The 16,787-nt window shown below is 49.6% G+C and overlaps 2 protein-coding genes across 2 annotated transcripts; both read left to right on the plus strand.

The window, feature by feature from the left end:
* The first annotated feature begins 239 nt into the window (after positions 1–239).
* On the plus strand, positions 240–3,643 carry LOC124464010 (corticotropin-releasing factor-binding protein-like). Its single transcript, XM_047015881.1, has 7 exons — positions 240–382; positions 540–630; positions 900–1,057; positions 1,509–1,719; positions 2,019–2,173; positions 2,516–2,636; positions 2,969–3,643. The coding sequence occupies exons 1-7, from the start codon at positions 302–304 to the stop codon at positions 3,121–3,123; spliced, it is 972 nt and encodes a 323-aa protein (XP_046871837.1). The 5' UTR covers positions 240–301; the 3' UTR covers positions 3,124–3,643.
* Positions 3,644–6,924: 3,281 nt separating this feature from the next.
* On the plus strand, positions 6,925–15,610 carry tmc1 (transmembrane channel-like 1). The gene is made up of 20 exons (XM_047015602.1): positions 6,925–6,941; positions 7,499–7,616; positions 8,240–8,769; positions 8,890–9,072; positions 9,172–9,262; positions 9,412–9,493; positions 9,703–9,809; positions 10,171–10,269; positions 10,658–10,800; positions 11,070–11,214; positions 11,377–11,571; positions 12,147–12,326; positions 12,739–12,891; positions 13,212–13,340; positions 13,469–13,536; positions 13,931–14,170; positions 14,368–14,493; positions 14,694–14,772; positions 15,036–15,231; positions 15,390–15,610. Exons 1-20 carry the CDS (start codon positions 6,925–6,927, stop codon positions 15,608–15,610), a joined length of 3,102 nt encoding a protein of 1,033 aa, XP_046871558.1.
* Positions 15,611–16,787: the final 1,177 nt, after the last annotated feature.

A 16,787-nucleotide genomic window follows, 5' to 3' on the forward strand; every position in this document is an offset into this window, starting at 1 on the left:
AATTGATTTTAAATATCTTCCTCCCCCACCACAGTGAAGTTATGACCTTTGAAAATCAATTGATGTGAAGCTAACATCAGGAAGATGTAATTCAAATGGTTAAATCAGATCTAACTTATATAAGCATTTCCTGTGAACAACTTTGTTTTATTCATCAATTGAGTCCACGCAGTTGATGATGATTACAACAACAGTCTCATCCGCGCTTAGTGTTTTCTGACGGTACAGCTGGTCCGCTCGCGGTATAAAAGGGGCGCCGGTGATGCTACCGGGAATTTAGTCTCATACTTTACTGGGAGAGATGTCGTTGGCGCCACGGGTACAGCTTTTCCTCTTTCTCTTCAGCCTCTCTTCCCACGAAGGGCATAGTCGGTATGTGGAGGTAAGGCAGTCTTACAGTAAAACGCTATTATGAATATAATTTTCATCTGTCAAACGTAACTCCGCTGCTCGTTCTGTTTAAGTTGAAATATGTTGTCGGCTACAAACTATGTTTGAATTTGAATGTTAGTTTATCCGTTTTATCTTTCATTAACCAGCACGACAACGACGCTTCAGACAGAATACTCTCTCTTCTTAGTTTGGAGAAGAAACGAGAAACGGAGGATTTTATGTTCCGGCGACCTTTACGTGAGTAGAAGCACTGGAATCAATAGAACAAATATATCATTTTAAAAGTTATTGTCTTTATTAATTAAATCACTGCGTGCTTGCGCATTGTGGCATCAATTAAATAAGAATAAAATCAGATGAGGACAAGTGTACTTAATGTGGTTGGAATCAATTGCCAGGCTCTTTATAGTTTCTGGAATGTTCTATTGGTTAGGCTACTCCTAAAGGTGTGGGTCTGTTGTGCATGTGTGTCGTGTGTGTGTGCGCACGCTTGTTTTTGTGCGCAGGATGCCTGGACATGGTGGCCGGCGAGGGGGAGTTCAGGTTCGTGGCGTCGCGGCCCCAGCTGGCCTGCGCCGTCTTCCTCATCGCCGAGCCCTCGGAGCTCATCAGCGTGGAGCTTTCCCACGCCAACATCGACTGCAGCGCCGGAGACTTCATCAAGGTGGACGCACGCTCACACGCTCGTGTACACCACCGCCTCCCCCTCCCACACACACACACACCGAGACACTCTGAATTGCAGACCGTCGCTGAACCCTTACTGTACAACGCAGCCATCAAAGTCAGCCTTCGGCATGTGTGTTTAAGAGGCAGAGGAGATGAGACACCAACATGATCCGATTACATCTGTGGACGCACTGCTGCTTGCAAAGTCGTCGATTTGATACCAACTCAATTCAACTTCAATGCCTCAGTTTAGCTGAGTTGGTCTGGGCATGGTTTCTCTGCATCCATGTATGTGCCAGTGTTTACAGTTGGGTTCCACGTGTGTTGGTGCGCAGGTATTTACATATGGGTTCCACCTGTGTTGCTGTGCAGGTGTTTACAGTTGGGTTCCACCTGTGTTGGTGCGCAGGTGTTTACAGTTGGGTTCCACGTGCGTTGCTGTGCAGGTGTTTGACGGCTGGGTTCTGAAGGGAGAGAAGTTCCCCAGCAGCCAGGACCACCCTCTGCCCATCCAGCAGCGCTACTCTGATTACTGCACCTCCGGACCTGCGGGGGGCGCCACCCGCTCCTCCCAGAACGTGGCCATGCTCTTCTTCCGCGTCCACAGTCCTGACGGCGGCTTCACGCTCAACGTCCGGAAGCTACACAACCCCTTCCGTGAGCGTCTGTGTGTGTGTGGAGAGAGAGAGTGTGGTTCAAGAAGACAGAAGTGGTGTGTGTGTGTGTGGTCTCGTTTCACTATCCTTGTGGGGACCCAATGTATCGTGAAAATGTAGAAACTGGACCTTGGGGGACTGTTTTGCTGTGCTCCATGACTTCAAATGCTTTTTCGGGGCGTTTTAAGGGATTTAGAGTACGATTAGAATCAGTGTGGAGGTTAGAATGACCTGAAGGTTTAAAGTTAGGGTCAGAGGTTAGGGTCAGAGGTTAGAACCAACTGGTGTGTGTGTTTCCAGCCTGCAACGTCATGTCTCAGAGTCCCGAGGGCAGCTTCACCATGGTCCTGCCCCACCAGAGCAGGAACTGCAGCTTCTCCATCATCTATCCTGTGGAGGTGCAGCTTACTGAGCTGAGCCTGGGGCAGGCTGCCAGCAACCAGCTCAGCCCGCTGGTTAGACACACACACACACACACACACACTTTCTCTCTTTTTTTCCAACACACAAACACAGCACAGACACTGTCGCACACACATACACATCACAGAGACACACATATATCTGGTGTCCCAGCAGTGTGTGTGTGTGTGTGTGTGCCCCAGCAGTGGGAATGTGTCCTAGGGGTGTGTGTGTGTTCCAGAAGTGTGTGTGTGTCAGCAGTGTTTGTGTCTGTATGTGTGTGTAGAAGCAGGGTGTGCGTACATGTCCTTGCAGTTTGTGTGTGTGTGCCAGCAGTGTGTACGTGTACATGTCCTTGCAGTGTGTGTGTAGCCGCTGTGTGTGTGTTGTGGCAGGTGCGGGGGAGGATGGGGTGCGTTGCTACTGGAGACTATGTGGAGCTGCTGGGGGGGAACGGAGTGGACACCTCCAAGATGTTCCCCCTGGCTGACCTCTGCTACTCTGTCTCTGGACTGGGTGAGTGTCTCTGACCACACACACACAGCAACCTACCATCTACAACACACTGTGTGAGAAACGTTGGTTTCGTCTCTCTTGCTTTGTTCTTCTTTGTCTGTTTGTCTCTCCGACTGTTATTTCTCTCTCTCCCCTCTCTTTCTCTCTCCCCCTCCCTCCCTTCCTCTCTCCCCCTTCCCTTTCTCTCCCTCCATCCCCTCTCTCTCTCTCTCTCTCTCTCTCTCTCTCTCTCTCTCTCTCTCTCTCTCTCTCTCTCTCTCTCTCTCTCTCTCTCTCTCTCTCTCTCTCTCTCTCTCTCCCCTCCACCCCTCCGTCTCTGTCCTCATCCTCAGCCCAGATGAAGATAGGCTGTGACAACTCTGTGGTGCGGCTGGTGTCGAGTGGCAGCTTTGTGAACCGCGTGTCGTTCCGGTACCGGCTGCTGGAGCGGCAGGAGATGCCTCCGCCACGGGAGAACAGCGTCGAGGAGTACTGCAGCGTCAAGTAAAGATGGCCGCCCTCATCTGGCTGCTCCATCCTAGCTCAAGGCTCCACCTATAAACCTGTATAGATTAACCACTAGTCCTTTGTAATTTTTGTTTACCTCATTACTATTGTTGGTTGCGGTCTAACTACTGCTGTTTTCCTGGTAACTATTTACTTTATGCCTGTTGTTGTTGACTTTATACCTGTTGTTTTTACCAGAGTCAACCTGTGGCCTGTTCTGTCTTTGTCAAATATCATATTTGTGTAACAGGACTGACTTTTATTTGTGTTTCTGTAACAGGACTGACTTATAGTGTTTCTCTGACAATACTGACTATTAATAGTGTTTCTGTAAAAGGACTGACTATTACTGTACTGATATTTATACGTTTCTATGAAGACCATGGCCCTTGTAGTTTGAGTATATTTACCTGTGTTTTAAATCCCTTGCTTCTTGGATTTTTGAAAAATGAATTTGATCTGCATGGCAAAATGTGTCCTCCTATCTTCAGACATACAGCCCACTTGGCTGTATATTCATGTATGTACACACCATCCTCACAAACAAACAAGATGAAATGCACCTTAAGTTTGAAGCAGGAAGCAGAGGTGGTTTTGATTCGTACCACACAGCAGGAAGCAGAGATGGGTTTGGTTTGCACCAACTCAAACCAAACCATCTGACAATAGGAGAAACGTATTATTTTTCATGCAACAACTGAACACTGCAAATCACAGCATTGTGAATAGCACACTTAAGGAGATAAAGTGTTGTGTTGGTAAGTGAAGGGTCAAAGGTTAAAATCTTGTCAAATCTAGTAATTTTTCATTTTTGGGGTTCTGACAGAAAGACCAGTTTCTGGTTGTCTGGTAGATCCTCAAGTTGTCAAATAATGGCAATTATTCACAGAGTTTATTTGAGACAATCATAACACTGTTAAGCGAGACTGTAAGCCACTGCAAAGCAAGAAGTAGGGCCTACATTAAGCTACCTATAGTCATAATGTTTCACTCTGAGGTAAATACTACACAAAAGCGCTATGGTGTTTTGCAGATAAGATTATGCTACATCTAGCCATCTTCTTGCATCATGTGTTGACAAGTTGTATTTTGATCAATAGTGTGAGACTGCGTTGGACACTGTATTAAGTCCCATTCACGTCCGTCACTTAGTGCACTCACACAAACATGTAGTGTCCGTGGCTCAGTTTGTTCGAGTGTAGCATCTGTGACCCTGGGGCTAGAGTTTTAAAACCTAGTAGCCTACATGCAGAGATTCCGAATTCTGCAGGTTGAAATGGACTTTTACGGTTCCTTCGTCAGCATTTAAGTCCAACCCTCTAGCATGTCAATTTGACAAAATGTTGCCCTTGTGAGGAGGAATCGGCCGTTGCTGCTTGCAGCTATATTTTCCCTTTCTTTTCCTGTCCGATGTTCATCGAACGGGATAATCCCCGCAACGGTCTTCTTTCCTACCCACCTTCTCTCCTCAAGCATTTGATCTTCTCTTTAGCATAAATTAATCTCAAAGCAGCTCAGCCATGATGATTCTATTAAACTAGCGGATGTTTTTCGATGTCTCCTCACCCGTCCGGATGTGACTCTGTTCTGTCTTCATTAGACACAGCAGTGGCAGTAACGCTAACCTCTAATAGGATAACGTCTGCTAATTAGGATTAGGGAAAACCCTAACCCTGTAACCCACTCAGACGCTGTTCAGAGCGTTGGAGCCTCATGGTTATTCGAAGCGTCTCCTAATTGAAATCAAGTCTGAGGTTGAGCAGGTCTTTCAGAGACAGGGAGTCTGTAGGAGCAAAACAGATGAATGCTTGGTTATTCCTTTGGTGTCTATTTACTTTCATGGGTCTCCTCTCTAAAATCAAAACCTACTTCTGGATTTGGGGGCTATGGAAGAATTATACCAGTCGACAGAAGGAATGCAAATGTAAGGGTCATTCTTGTGCACTCTAGCTTTGAGAAAAAAAGCTAACTTTTACTTTTTTCTTCTTTCTTTCTTCTCTCTATCCTTTATCTGGACACAGACCTACATAGAATGCGATTCAGTATTATAGAATCAAAATCCTTGCCCCAAAAAACATGAATCTGTAATATGAAATAGCTAATTATTTAGCTGATCCTTGGGCTCCATCTGGTGCCCATCCTGGAAAGACAATTGGTATCCTTTTTTTTAACACACACAAACACACACAAACACACACACCTGTGTGTGGAAGTATGCACACACAAGTGAGGCTGCCGTTTTGCTATATCCTATGCAACTTTCTTCTCTACTCTGGTTTAATTTAACAAATGTTTCCAGATGTTCAGTTCAGTCCAGAATTTGCAAGCCTACACTCTGGCCCACTAGTTATCTTTTCTTTGTTCTCGGTTCATTATTCTGTACAGGTCTTCATCAACAGAACAAGCTACCAGACAAAGGACTGGGAAGAACATGCCCTTCACTCCTCTGTGGTCAACACACACACCACTCACCACTGTCTAAAGGCAGTCATAACTGTGTTGAATAATTGAAAGCGAGTGAAATTGCCGGTGTCTTGGGTTTCCAGCATGGTATTGTTCCTGTTGTGGGTCGCTGGATTAGAGGGAAAAGGGAACTTGGTGGCTGTTCGTGTCCTTCCTTCCATCCATCCCTCCTCTCTCTCTCTCTCTCTCTCTCTCTCTCTCTCTCTCTCTCTCTCTCTCTCTCTCTCTCTCTCTCTCTCTCTCTCTCCCTCACACACACACACACACCTTCACACACACACACAAACACCCACGCAGACGTGCACCCAAACGCTCACAAACAAGCATGCACGCAGACCCACAGATACTGAAACACACACGCAAACACCCACAAAAGCACACAAACGCGCATACACACACACTCGCAGACAAACTCCCACGCACTCACTCGTGCAGGTACGCCCTCTCAAAGATGAGCTGGGTGAGGGTGAGGTTGCCGTTGGCCTCATCCTGACTTGAGGCAGAAGAGGAGCGTCTCTCTGGAGCGGCGAGGCAGGACAGAGGAAGATGCTCCAGCCCACTGGGATCACCTCCGAGAGCGACGGTAAGATCCACATCAGGGTCTCTCTGTGGTCGTAATGATGCGGGGTGTCTGTTAGGAGTCTGTGGAGGTTACTGGTTTAGGATGGATGATGGGTTACTGGTTTAGGATGGATGATGGGTTACTGGTTTAGGATGGATGATGGGTTACTGGTTTAGGATGGATGATGGGTTACTGGTTGAGGATGGGTGATAGGTTACTGGTTTAGGATGGATGATGGGTTACTGGTTTAGGATGGATGATGGGTTACTGGTTTAGGATGGATGATGGGTTACTGGTTGAGGATGGGTGATAGGTTACTGGTTTAGGATGGATGATGGGTTACTGGTTTAGGATGGATGATGGGTTACTGGTTTAGGATGGATGATGGGTTACTGGTTTAGGATGGATGATGGGTTACTGGTTGAGGATGGGTGATAGGTTACTGGTTTAGGATGGATGATGGGTTACTGGTTTAGGATGGATGATGGGTTACTGGTTGAGGATGGGTGATAGGTTACTGGTTTAGGATGGATGATGGGTTACTGGTTTAGGATGGATGATGGGTTACTGGTTTAGGATGGATGATGGGTTACTGGTTTAGGATGGATGATGGGTTACTGGTTGAGGATGGGTGATAGGTTACTGGTTTAGGATGGATGATGGGTTACTGGTTTAGGATGGATGATGGGTTACTGGTTTAGCATGGATGATGGGTTACTGGTTTAGGATGGATGATGGGTTACTGGTTTAGGATGGATGATGGGTTACTGGTTTAGGATGGATGATGGGTTACTGTAGGTGAAGTGTGAGGCTCATGTAGCTTAGACATGTGTTCAATGATCACAACAGTTTAACTGAGTTCACAACTCTTTATTTTCATTGGTCCTTTCTCCTGATCTTCTCTTTGAGACATGGTTATCGATGTTGGCCGTTGGATCACCCTTGTGGGGTTTGGTGATATCACTGATCCTAAAGAAACTTTATGTTGTCTTTAGCCAGAGGGGCATTCTCACTTCCCAGACACACACACACAACCACCACACACACACAACCACCACACACACACATCCACCATCCTCTCTCCCCAGACATAGCCACACACCCATACACAACCACCCCCATACACAACCACCCCCCCCCGCACACACAACCACCACACGCACACACACACAACCACCACACACACACACAACCACCAAACACACAATCGCACACACTCACCCCCCCCCCCCCACACACACACACACCCACAGGGCTGTAGGTACCTCATTAGGACCCGTCTTTGTACTCTTTGTGTCGGGTGGAGGCGTCAGTAATGACCCGTGTGTCTCGCTGTCTCTGGTTACGCCAGCGCCCTGCCCGACCCGAACGCCACCCAGCCAGCGGCCCAGCAGCACCTGCTGAAGCTGTCACTGGTCTGCTTTGTCCTGTCAGAGTACAATGAGGTCTGGAGGGACAGCAGGGGACAGGTCAGATGGAGGGAAGTGTGTGTGTGTGTGTGTGTGTGTGTGGGAGGGAGGGTGGGGTGGGGGGGTTCAGAGTCAAATCACATCAGACAGTCACATTTTCTTTTGCCCATTTTAAAACAAGCAATGTTGTTGTAACCTAAATGATGTACAATAAGTACACAATTATATTATTTTATATTATGTATCCATTATAGGGAGAAATCGACGGTGTTCAGTTCTTCGTCCATCCATCCATCAGTTCATACATAGATATTTGAGATCTGTATAGATCTATTCCAGCGCGTGATCTTGTTATGACGTGTGCTGTTTGAGGGTTTAGGTCGGTTATAAGTGCTGATCTGTGATCATCTTGCAAGCCCTCTGTGACTTTTCTTGTAAAAAGGGCCAAAGGGGTATTTGATTTGAAATACCGTGTGCAGTAAAATGCAGGGACCTGTTTTTAACGTGTTTCTTTATCTCCTAACAGTAAGCATTGGGTTGGATGATGCAGGTATGTAAAAACCGTCTTTCAAGGCTATCTGGAGGACTGGAGGGGTCAACAGGTGGAGGTGGCATTGCTCCTCCTCTGTTTCTCCTACCTCCACAGTCCCTCCTCCATCCCTCCCCCATTCCTCCCCCATCAGTCCCCTTCTCCTCCCCGGTTCCTGGATCAGAGCTCAGGATGTGTCTGTGTTTCTGCTGCAGGGGACCTGGAAGAAGTCTTGGAATCTGCTGAGCGACACGAGGAGGAAGAACGGGGGAAGGAGAAGGGTCAAGAGAGAAGACGAGACAAAAAGAGAAAGCGCAAGCCCCAAAGAACAACCTCCCAACCGGGAGAAGCGACGTCGGAGGAGACGGCAGAATCGGAGGCGAGAAGGGGAAGGAGAAAGAGGGGGAGAGAAGGGGGAGGGCGAGGCAGAGAGGGAGAAAGGCAGGAGGACGAGGAGGAGCAGGGGCAGCGCGGCAAGGGGGCCAAAAACAAGAAGAACTTCAACAACGAACGGCGGAGAAAACGGGCGCAGGGGGAACAGGAGGGAGGAGGAGACGCGCCGAGAAGACAGACACACGGACGCGGCCAATCGGACGAGAGAAAGGAGGAGACAAAGAGAGGAGGAGTCAAACGTCCGACAGGCCCCGCGGAGAAGAAGAAGCGCAAGAAGGAAGTCGAGAACAGGTAACGTGCCAAGTATCAACCCTATCCCTCTTCTCTTTACCCGAGAGATTTTCCATCAACTCCAAATGTCACACTCGTAAACAGCCACAACCCAAAACAAACCTTCCCTTTATCTGCAAGCTCACAGCAGGAGTCAAGCGAGGAGGAGGAGGAAGAGGAGGGAGGAGAGGAGGAGGTGAAGCCGGAGACGCTGTCACCTGAGGAGTTGGAGAAGCTGAAGGAGGCCGTGGACGACAGGAAAAAACTCATCCACACCTTGAGAGGGAAACCATGGTCCATGAAGAAAAAGCTGACTAGTCTGGGGTACTGACACACACCAGTGTGTGTGTGTGCGTGTGTGTGTGAGTCTAACAATAGCAATTGTGTGTCTTTGATCTAATAGAATTCCTCCCACTCTGGCAGGGAGTCTCAGAAGTTTGTGGAGAAGTTTGAGGGAGCTTTAGGGAAAGGCAAGGGCAGGAAGCTGTACGCCTACAAAGTCCTGATGAACAAGGTGAGAGAGAGAGAGAGAGAGAGAGAGAGAGAGAGAGAGAGAGAGAGAGGGGGAGAGAGAGAGAGAGAGAGAGAGAGAGAGAGAGAGAGAGAGAGGGAGAGTTTATGGAGACTCATTGCTGGACTGTTTTTTCTTTTTTCTTCTGTCAGAAATGGATGAAGTTCCGGCGAGATTTTGAGAACTTCAAAACCGCTTGCATTCCGTGGGAGATGAAAATCAAAGAGATTGAGAGTAAGTACAGAACACTTGTGTAAGACTATCTAAACACCTTTCTCATCCTGAACTTTGACCTTTGTGGCCTTTTCCTTCTGAACTATGACCTTCATGGCCCTGTCCTCATCAACTTTGACCTTCAATGGTTCTGTCCCATCACCTTCATCCACATCCTCCATGATTTAAGGGTTGGTTCGATCGGTCGATTTGTTCCTTGTGCCCCCCAGGTCATTTCGGCTCATCTGTGGCCTCCTATTTCATCTTCCTGAGGTGGATGTACGGCATCAACCTGATCCTTTTTGGACTGACCTTTGGCCTGGTCATGGTTCCTGAGGTAACCCAACCATATCCTCCCAGACCATCGTACTATCCACATTTGCAGAACGTTTTATTTATCTAGCAGACCCTTTTATCCAGAACGACATATAATCAGTTCCTATAGAAAGTAAAGATAATCAAGGATGAGAAGTGCATAGTTGGGCAGAAGAAATCTGTATTTTACCAGGCCCTGTGCAGAACTAACCTCTTAACTACAGTGCAACACCATCATCTCCACCACAGCATTCCATATCACAGTACTAACGTTCTCTTGTCAGGGTTCCATAGCTCAGTACTAACGTTCTCCCCTGTCAGGGTTCTGTGTGTTCAGTAAGGACAGTGACTGGTATCTCTCTCTGTCTGTCTCGCCATTCTAGGCGCTGATGGGAAGACCTTATGGCAGCATGCCTAGGAAGACAGTACCGAGATCTGAGGAAGCCAGTGCCATGGACTTTGCAATCTTGTGGGACTTTGGGGTAAGCTTCTCTGTTCTGTGTCTGTTTGTTAATAAAGGAAGGGCATAGCTCATTGGGTAGAGCATTCAACTGAAGATCAAGGTCGCACTATCCAATCCACCCCTGTGCGTTGCAAAGTGGCACAGCTTCCTTACAAAATGCAACCAGTATTGTCTATGTAAGGCGATGAGTCTGACGGGAATAAAAATGTATCTTTGTGGTTCTTTCCCACACGTTGCTTCGGAGAAATCGTTCCGGCTTAATGAATTTATCGTGACATTTGGATATTACATTCTCATTATTCCACTCAGATAACAGTCAGTTAGTCACATGCTGACTAACTGCCTGACTCAGGCTCTAATATGTGTGCGGGTGTGCGTGTGCGTGCATGCATGTGTCTGTGTCCCAGGGCTATGCACAGTACTCGGTGCTCTTCTATGGATTCTATAACAGCCAGCGTACCATTGGCTGGCTCAAGTTCCGAATGCCCCTTTCCTACTTCCTGGTCGGTGTGGGAACCGTCGCCTACAGCTACATGGTGGTCATACGGACGTGAGTAGCACGCCTGCGATTGGCTGCCGTTGAAGCCTGAGTTGTTGGGGAGCGTTTGCTCCGAGGGAATGGGTATAGCTCAGTGGGTACAGCTAAGTCCATATTTCTGTTCTCTGACTCTTTGATAACAAAAGAGGCGCATTGCTCATGTTAGACCATTCGACCTCTGATGAGGAGTTGAAATCCCACCTGCCCGTACGTTGCTGTCCAGTGCAATGTCCGTCACCAGTCTCTCTCAAGGTGATTGACACATGGACCCCTTGTTCTAGAATGGCCCGGAATGCCAACGAGGAGGGGGGAGGAGACGACAACAACTTCAACTTCAGCTGGAAGGTGTTCACCAGCTGGGATTACCTCATCGGGAACACGGAGACAGCCGACAACAAGTTTGCCTCCATCACCACCAGCTTTAAGGTGAAACCATTAAGTGTAGGCTGTTCTTGGCGACTGTGTTTGTGTGACTGTGTGTGCGTGACTGTGTGCACGTGTGTTGTGTTTGTGTCCGCGTAGGCGGGGGATTCTTGGTGTGTGACTGTGGGTTTCTGTGATTGTGTGTGTGTTGTCTCTCCTTCCCAGGAAGCCATCTTGGAGGAACAGGAGAGCAGGAAGGATGACAACATCCACCTGACCCGCTTCCTGCGTGTGCTGGCCAACTTCCTGGTTCTGTGCTGCCTGGCGGGAAGTGGCTACCTCATCTACTACGTGGTGCGTCGCTCCCAGAAGTTTGCCCTGGACGGACTGGAGAGTCACAGCTGGTGGGAGAGGAACGAGGTAGCAGGAGGCGTTGGTGTGTCGTGTGGGAAGGGGGGGGGGAGAAAAAAGAGAGAGAGAGATGAAGAGAGAGGTGGGGGACAGGGGAGGACACGTTGTGTAGTATCTAATGGAGGTGAGATGTGTGTGTGTGTTTGTGTCTGCACGACTGTCGAGAGATTTATGTTCATCCGTGTTGCCTGCTAATACTACCAGGACCTCAATGTCCTTCCAGTCAGTCGTTAATGACCGTCCCACAGTCAGATATGAAAGGCACCTCCAGCAGCAAGGTGAAACTGTGAGCATGGAGCATGTGTGTGTGTTTGCGTGGCCTTCTTGGTGTGTATGTAACAGAGTTAGAACCGTGAAACTCGCTCCTCAGGTATGTAACAGGCCACCCGCCTCAACGAAGAGCTAGTTTTTCTTTGGCGTAGCTGGTAGCGGTCACGCTTGGCCAGTCGGAAGGTCGTGCGTTCGAGCCCAGTGAGTGGCGAGCGAGCCTTGTCGTGCTGGAGCGTGGCTACAGCTGTGACACACCCGTCACATGTGCGTGTCGGTGTGTGCGTGTGTAAGACCCCTGTTCCCCCGCCTGCCAGGTGAACATGGTGATGTCTCTGCTGGGCATGTTCTGCCCCATGCTGTTCGACGTCATCAGCGCCCTGGAGAACTACCACCCTCGCATCGCCCTGCAGTGGCAGCTGGGGCGGATCTTCGCTCTCTTCCTGGGGAACCTGTACACGTTCATCATCGCCCTCATGGACGAGATCAACCTCAAGGTGAGCGACGTCCGGCGTTCTGGACGGCCGGGCGCCTTCAGGTCCGGGGCGTCTGGAGGTCTGCACTTTTCAAAATAAAGGCGCTGACTTCAATCGTGTCGGGTTCTTCAGCTCGTCCCCACAGGTGAACCTTAGACCCTTCCAGATGGTTCTACTTCCTGCCCAAAATAAAAGGCTGTGTCTAGGACTGTCTTCGAAAGGTTCCACGTAGACCTCTCCTAATGAGATGTTCTACAGAGAACCCTCGATGGTGTGATGGTTTCAAGGATCAGAAGAACATAGTTCTAGCTGTATTCGGTGGTCAGAGTGTAGGAACAGACTGTATTTACTAGACACGGAGCACTGTCATCCAACCCACGTCATTAGACAGCGAGTTCCGTATCCGAGCGGCGTGTGTGTGTGTGTGTGTCAGAGGGAGGAGGAGGAGGTGGTGAAGCAGAACATGACCCTCTGGGAGGCGGGGCTGCTGAACGAGAGCCGGCCGGAGAACAGCACGGCTCCGCCCTTCAGCGTCCACCCCGCCGACACCCCCCGAGGACCCTGCTGGGAGACCATGGTGGGACAGGCGAGTACAGGGAGGGAGGGAGAGAAGGAGAGAGAGAGAGAGAGAGAGAGAGAGAGAGAGAGAGAGAGAGAGAGAGAGAGAGGAGAGAGAGAGGGAGAGAGGGAGAGGGAGAGAGAGAGAGAGGGAGAGGGAGAGAGAGAGAGAGAGAGAGAGAGAGAGAGAGAGAGAGAGAGAGAGGGAGGGGGAGAGGGAGAGGGAGAGGGAGAGGGAGAGGGAGAGGGAGAGGGAGAGGGAGAGAGAGAGAGAGAGAGAGTGGGAGACAGACCGAGTGATCAATATGCCCTTCACCACATCTCTCAGCTGCTTCTCGTCCCGTGCAGGAGTTTGTCCGCCTCATCATCTCTGACACGATGACCACATACATCACTCTCCTGATTGGAGACTTCCTGAGAGCTGTGCTCGTTCGCTTCCTCAACCACTGCTGGTGCTGGGACCTGGAGGCTGGGTTTGTGAGTGCCTCTTTCAGTCCAAACTGTCTGTTCATCCACACTAGCGATAATCTGATCCCTGGAGAGGGAACCGTGTAGGGCCATTTTTGGATTTGAACTTGATGAAGGTCTGTCATCTTTCCTGCAAGCCGTCTTACTCGGAGTTCGACGTCAGCGGGAATGTTCTGGGCCTCATCTTCAACCAGGGGATGATATGGTAGGGGGATGTGTGTGTCTCTACAAGTGGAGGGATGTCGTTCATCACTCCTTCAATTTTTCTACACTCGAAGGTCTGTTTGTATCCTCTGCTGACTTCTCCACCTTCCTCGAATCTTCCCCCGCTCACCTTTTCCTGTTTCCTTGTTTTCCTTCCTGCCTCTCAACTTCTTTTCCTCTCATCCCCCCCTTTCTCTTTCTTAACCAATCTCTCCCTCCCCCTGTCCCCCTGTCCCCCTGTCCCCTCCCTCCCCCTGTCCCCCTGTTCCCCTGTCCCCCTGTCCCCCTGTCCCCCTGTCCCCCTGTCCCCCTGTCCCCCTGTCCCCCTGTCCTCCTTCCCCCTGTCCCCCTGTCCTCCTTCTCCCTGTCCCTCCCTCCCCCCCCTCCTCTCTCAGGATGGGGGCGTTCTACGCCCCCTGCCTCCCGGCGCTCAACGTGATGCGCCTGCACGTGTCCATGTACCTGCAGTGCTGGGCTGTGATGTGCTGCAACGCGCCCCAGGAGCGGGTCTTCAAGGCCTCGCGCTCCAACAACTTCTACATGGCCATGCTGCTGGTCATTCTCTTCCTGTCCACCCTGCCGGCCATCTACACCGTGGTGTCCATCCCCCCCTCCTTCGACTGCGGGCCCTTCAGGTGAGGCAGGGTTTTTTTGGGGGTATGTTTGAAGTAGTTTTGGGGGTTTTATTTGACCCAAGTCATTTCAAAGTATCACTTTTTTCATGGCATACACATTGTCGTCCTCCCCCCTTTTCCCTCTCGCCCTCTCTCTTTCTCGTCCTCCTCTCCTTCTCGCTCTCTCCCTCCCTCCTTCTCTCTTTCTCTTTTGCCAGCGGGAAGAATCGCATGTACGATGTGATCCAGGAGACCCTGGACTCAGACTTCCCTCCCTGGTTCAGTAAAGGGTTCAGTTATGTGTCCAACCCTGGCCTGGTGCTGCCCTTCATCCTCCTCATGGTGTGAGTCTTCCTCCCCAGCAACAGGGAACATTAGGGTGCCGGGTGCAGAAGCACAAGCACAGATCAAACGGCCAGTTGCATAAAAAAAGACCCGGTCTTAGTCTTTGATATAACTTTAAGTCCGACTTACACTTCAATTTACCTGTTGCATGCAGCTTCCCGATGCGTTCATATTTTGATGGGTTTTTTTTTTCTCACAGTTTGGCAATCTATTACCTGCAATCGACATCCAAAACGTACAAGCAAGCCAACCTGGAACTGAAGAAAAAACTTCAAACTGTAAGGAACGTTTTTTTCTTCAGAATTTCTCGTTTCTCAGTGTTTGATTTCTTGTTTCCAGCAACAGGTAGGCCACTTTCACCTCTGTCCACCAGATGGCAGTATAAAACCATAGTCTCAATGTGACCCACTTAAGTCCATATTAGACTTTATAACAAAACTCGGAACTGTCAGTTCTACGTTGTCAACTGTGCGGTTGCTGGGGCTATTGGGATCGTGTGCAAACACAGCGCGGCGCTGACCCGTTTCTTGCTCGACTTCAGCAAAACGAAGAGAACAAGAAGAAGAACAAGAAGGCGGCACTGAAGGCGGCCATGGAGCTGGAGGAGGCTCGGAAGGGCCCCCGCCACACCAGCCGAACCTCCCCGCCTCGCAGCATCCACGCCGGGGTAGGAACACCGGAACACCCGGGGGGACTTGGAGGAACCTGGGGGACTCTCAAGACGTCATCGAAAGGACGTTTCTGTTTTCACTCACTCGTCTACCCCCATCTCTCTCTTCATCCACTGTTCTTTCCCTGCTCCCTCTTTCATCTCTCTCTCCCTCTCTTTCTATTGATCCCTCTCTCTCTCTCTCTCTCTCTGCCCTGTTGTCTTCCCTCCCCTTCTCTTTCTCAGGAGACAAGGGGGAGGATCATGGCCGGGGTCAGAGGGCCAATCAGGGGAAGGGTGGACAACAAGCCCCGTCTCTCAGAGACTCTGGGGGGCGTGTTCCTGGCATCAGTCCCCCCGCCCCCAGGAGCCACACCCACCAGACTCCAGGGCACATGCCTGGCAACCCACGGCAACCAGCTCCCAGACTGCACAGGGTGTCCAGCTCGCAAGGGCACAGAGAATAACCTCTGGCTTCACCACGCATGACTAGAGACTGGAGTACGACACACACACACACACACACATACATACATATTGGTAGACTGAAGCACAATTATATGTATTTCAACAAACTCTAGAGTGTATCAAAAAAGTGTGGAATCCCACCCAGCTTTGCCTGAAACACCAAATACCACTCACATTCAGTCATACTGACCCAATATAAAAGAGCTTTCAAAGTTGTAACCTGGACTTGTATGACTGAATGACAGCATGTGACATGGTCTCTACGCTGTAACATTTGGTCTTCACACTAAAAGTCCCACGGTACAGGCATTTGACAACAATTCATATTCACCTTCTCACTCAATCAAAGTCCAGGACGTAGCTTTCTTGACTTTTCCTAGAAATGTGTTTTATCACCCAGTATTTTTGTAATCCTCCAAATCAATTTGTTCAACCAGCAGTCTCTAAATGTCCTGAGACCTACCATCAGAATGTACCTTCAACGTAACACCAAAGTCACGATAATAATCATCATCATGACCATCAAGTATGGTCACTGCTCAAAGAAAAGGAATTGCACTTCCACAGTATTAATGAGCCATGCTAAGTGGTTAATCCAACTAGCTGACCTTGGTGCCCCAAGGCTCATCAACGTCATGCCTGCATGGAGACATGCCAGGCCTGGGCTCTGATAGCTGGATATCCAATGTCCCCACATCTGATTGTGGCTCTCTATGCACTGATTGATTGCCGAGCTCGCCTGTCAATCATCCTGCCATTCTACTTTCTGCTCCGGGAGATCAACGATGAGATACCGCCATTCGATTGGCTTGGGTTAATTTAACAGACGTGCTTGTTTAATTCATGGCCGATATGCATTAAACATTCAGCAGAGTCTTCTGAGTATCATGAATCAGTGAGCCTTTTCCGATCATTTTTTTCATCCGGCTCTCCACCGGACGTTAGGTTAGCAAGTGATTAAACATTAACGCGGGTTCGACAAAGACCGAGCCCAAACGTGATCTGGACATCCTCTCCAGACCTTTATCTGAGCCTCATTCCAGCCAGGAGGAAGTGTCCGGTACAAGGGGGGATAGTCGTATCTCCGTGCCCGCTGGCTCAACCCTGAGCTTGGCCCTCTGCCAGTCTGCCTGCCCGTATCCTGCCAAGGACCGCGGCGGGCACGATGTGAGACGG

This window comes from Hypomesus transpacificus, unplaced genomic scaffold, assembly GCF_021917145.1.
Source record: "Hypomesus transpacificus isolate Combined female unplaced genomic scaffold, fHypTra1 scaffold_31, whole genome shotgun sequence".
NCBI classification, from domain to species: Eukaryota; Metazoa; Chordata; class Actinopteri; order Osmeriformes; family Osmeridae; genus Hypomesus; species Hypomesus transpacificus.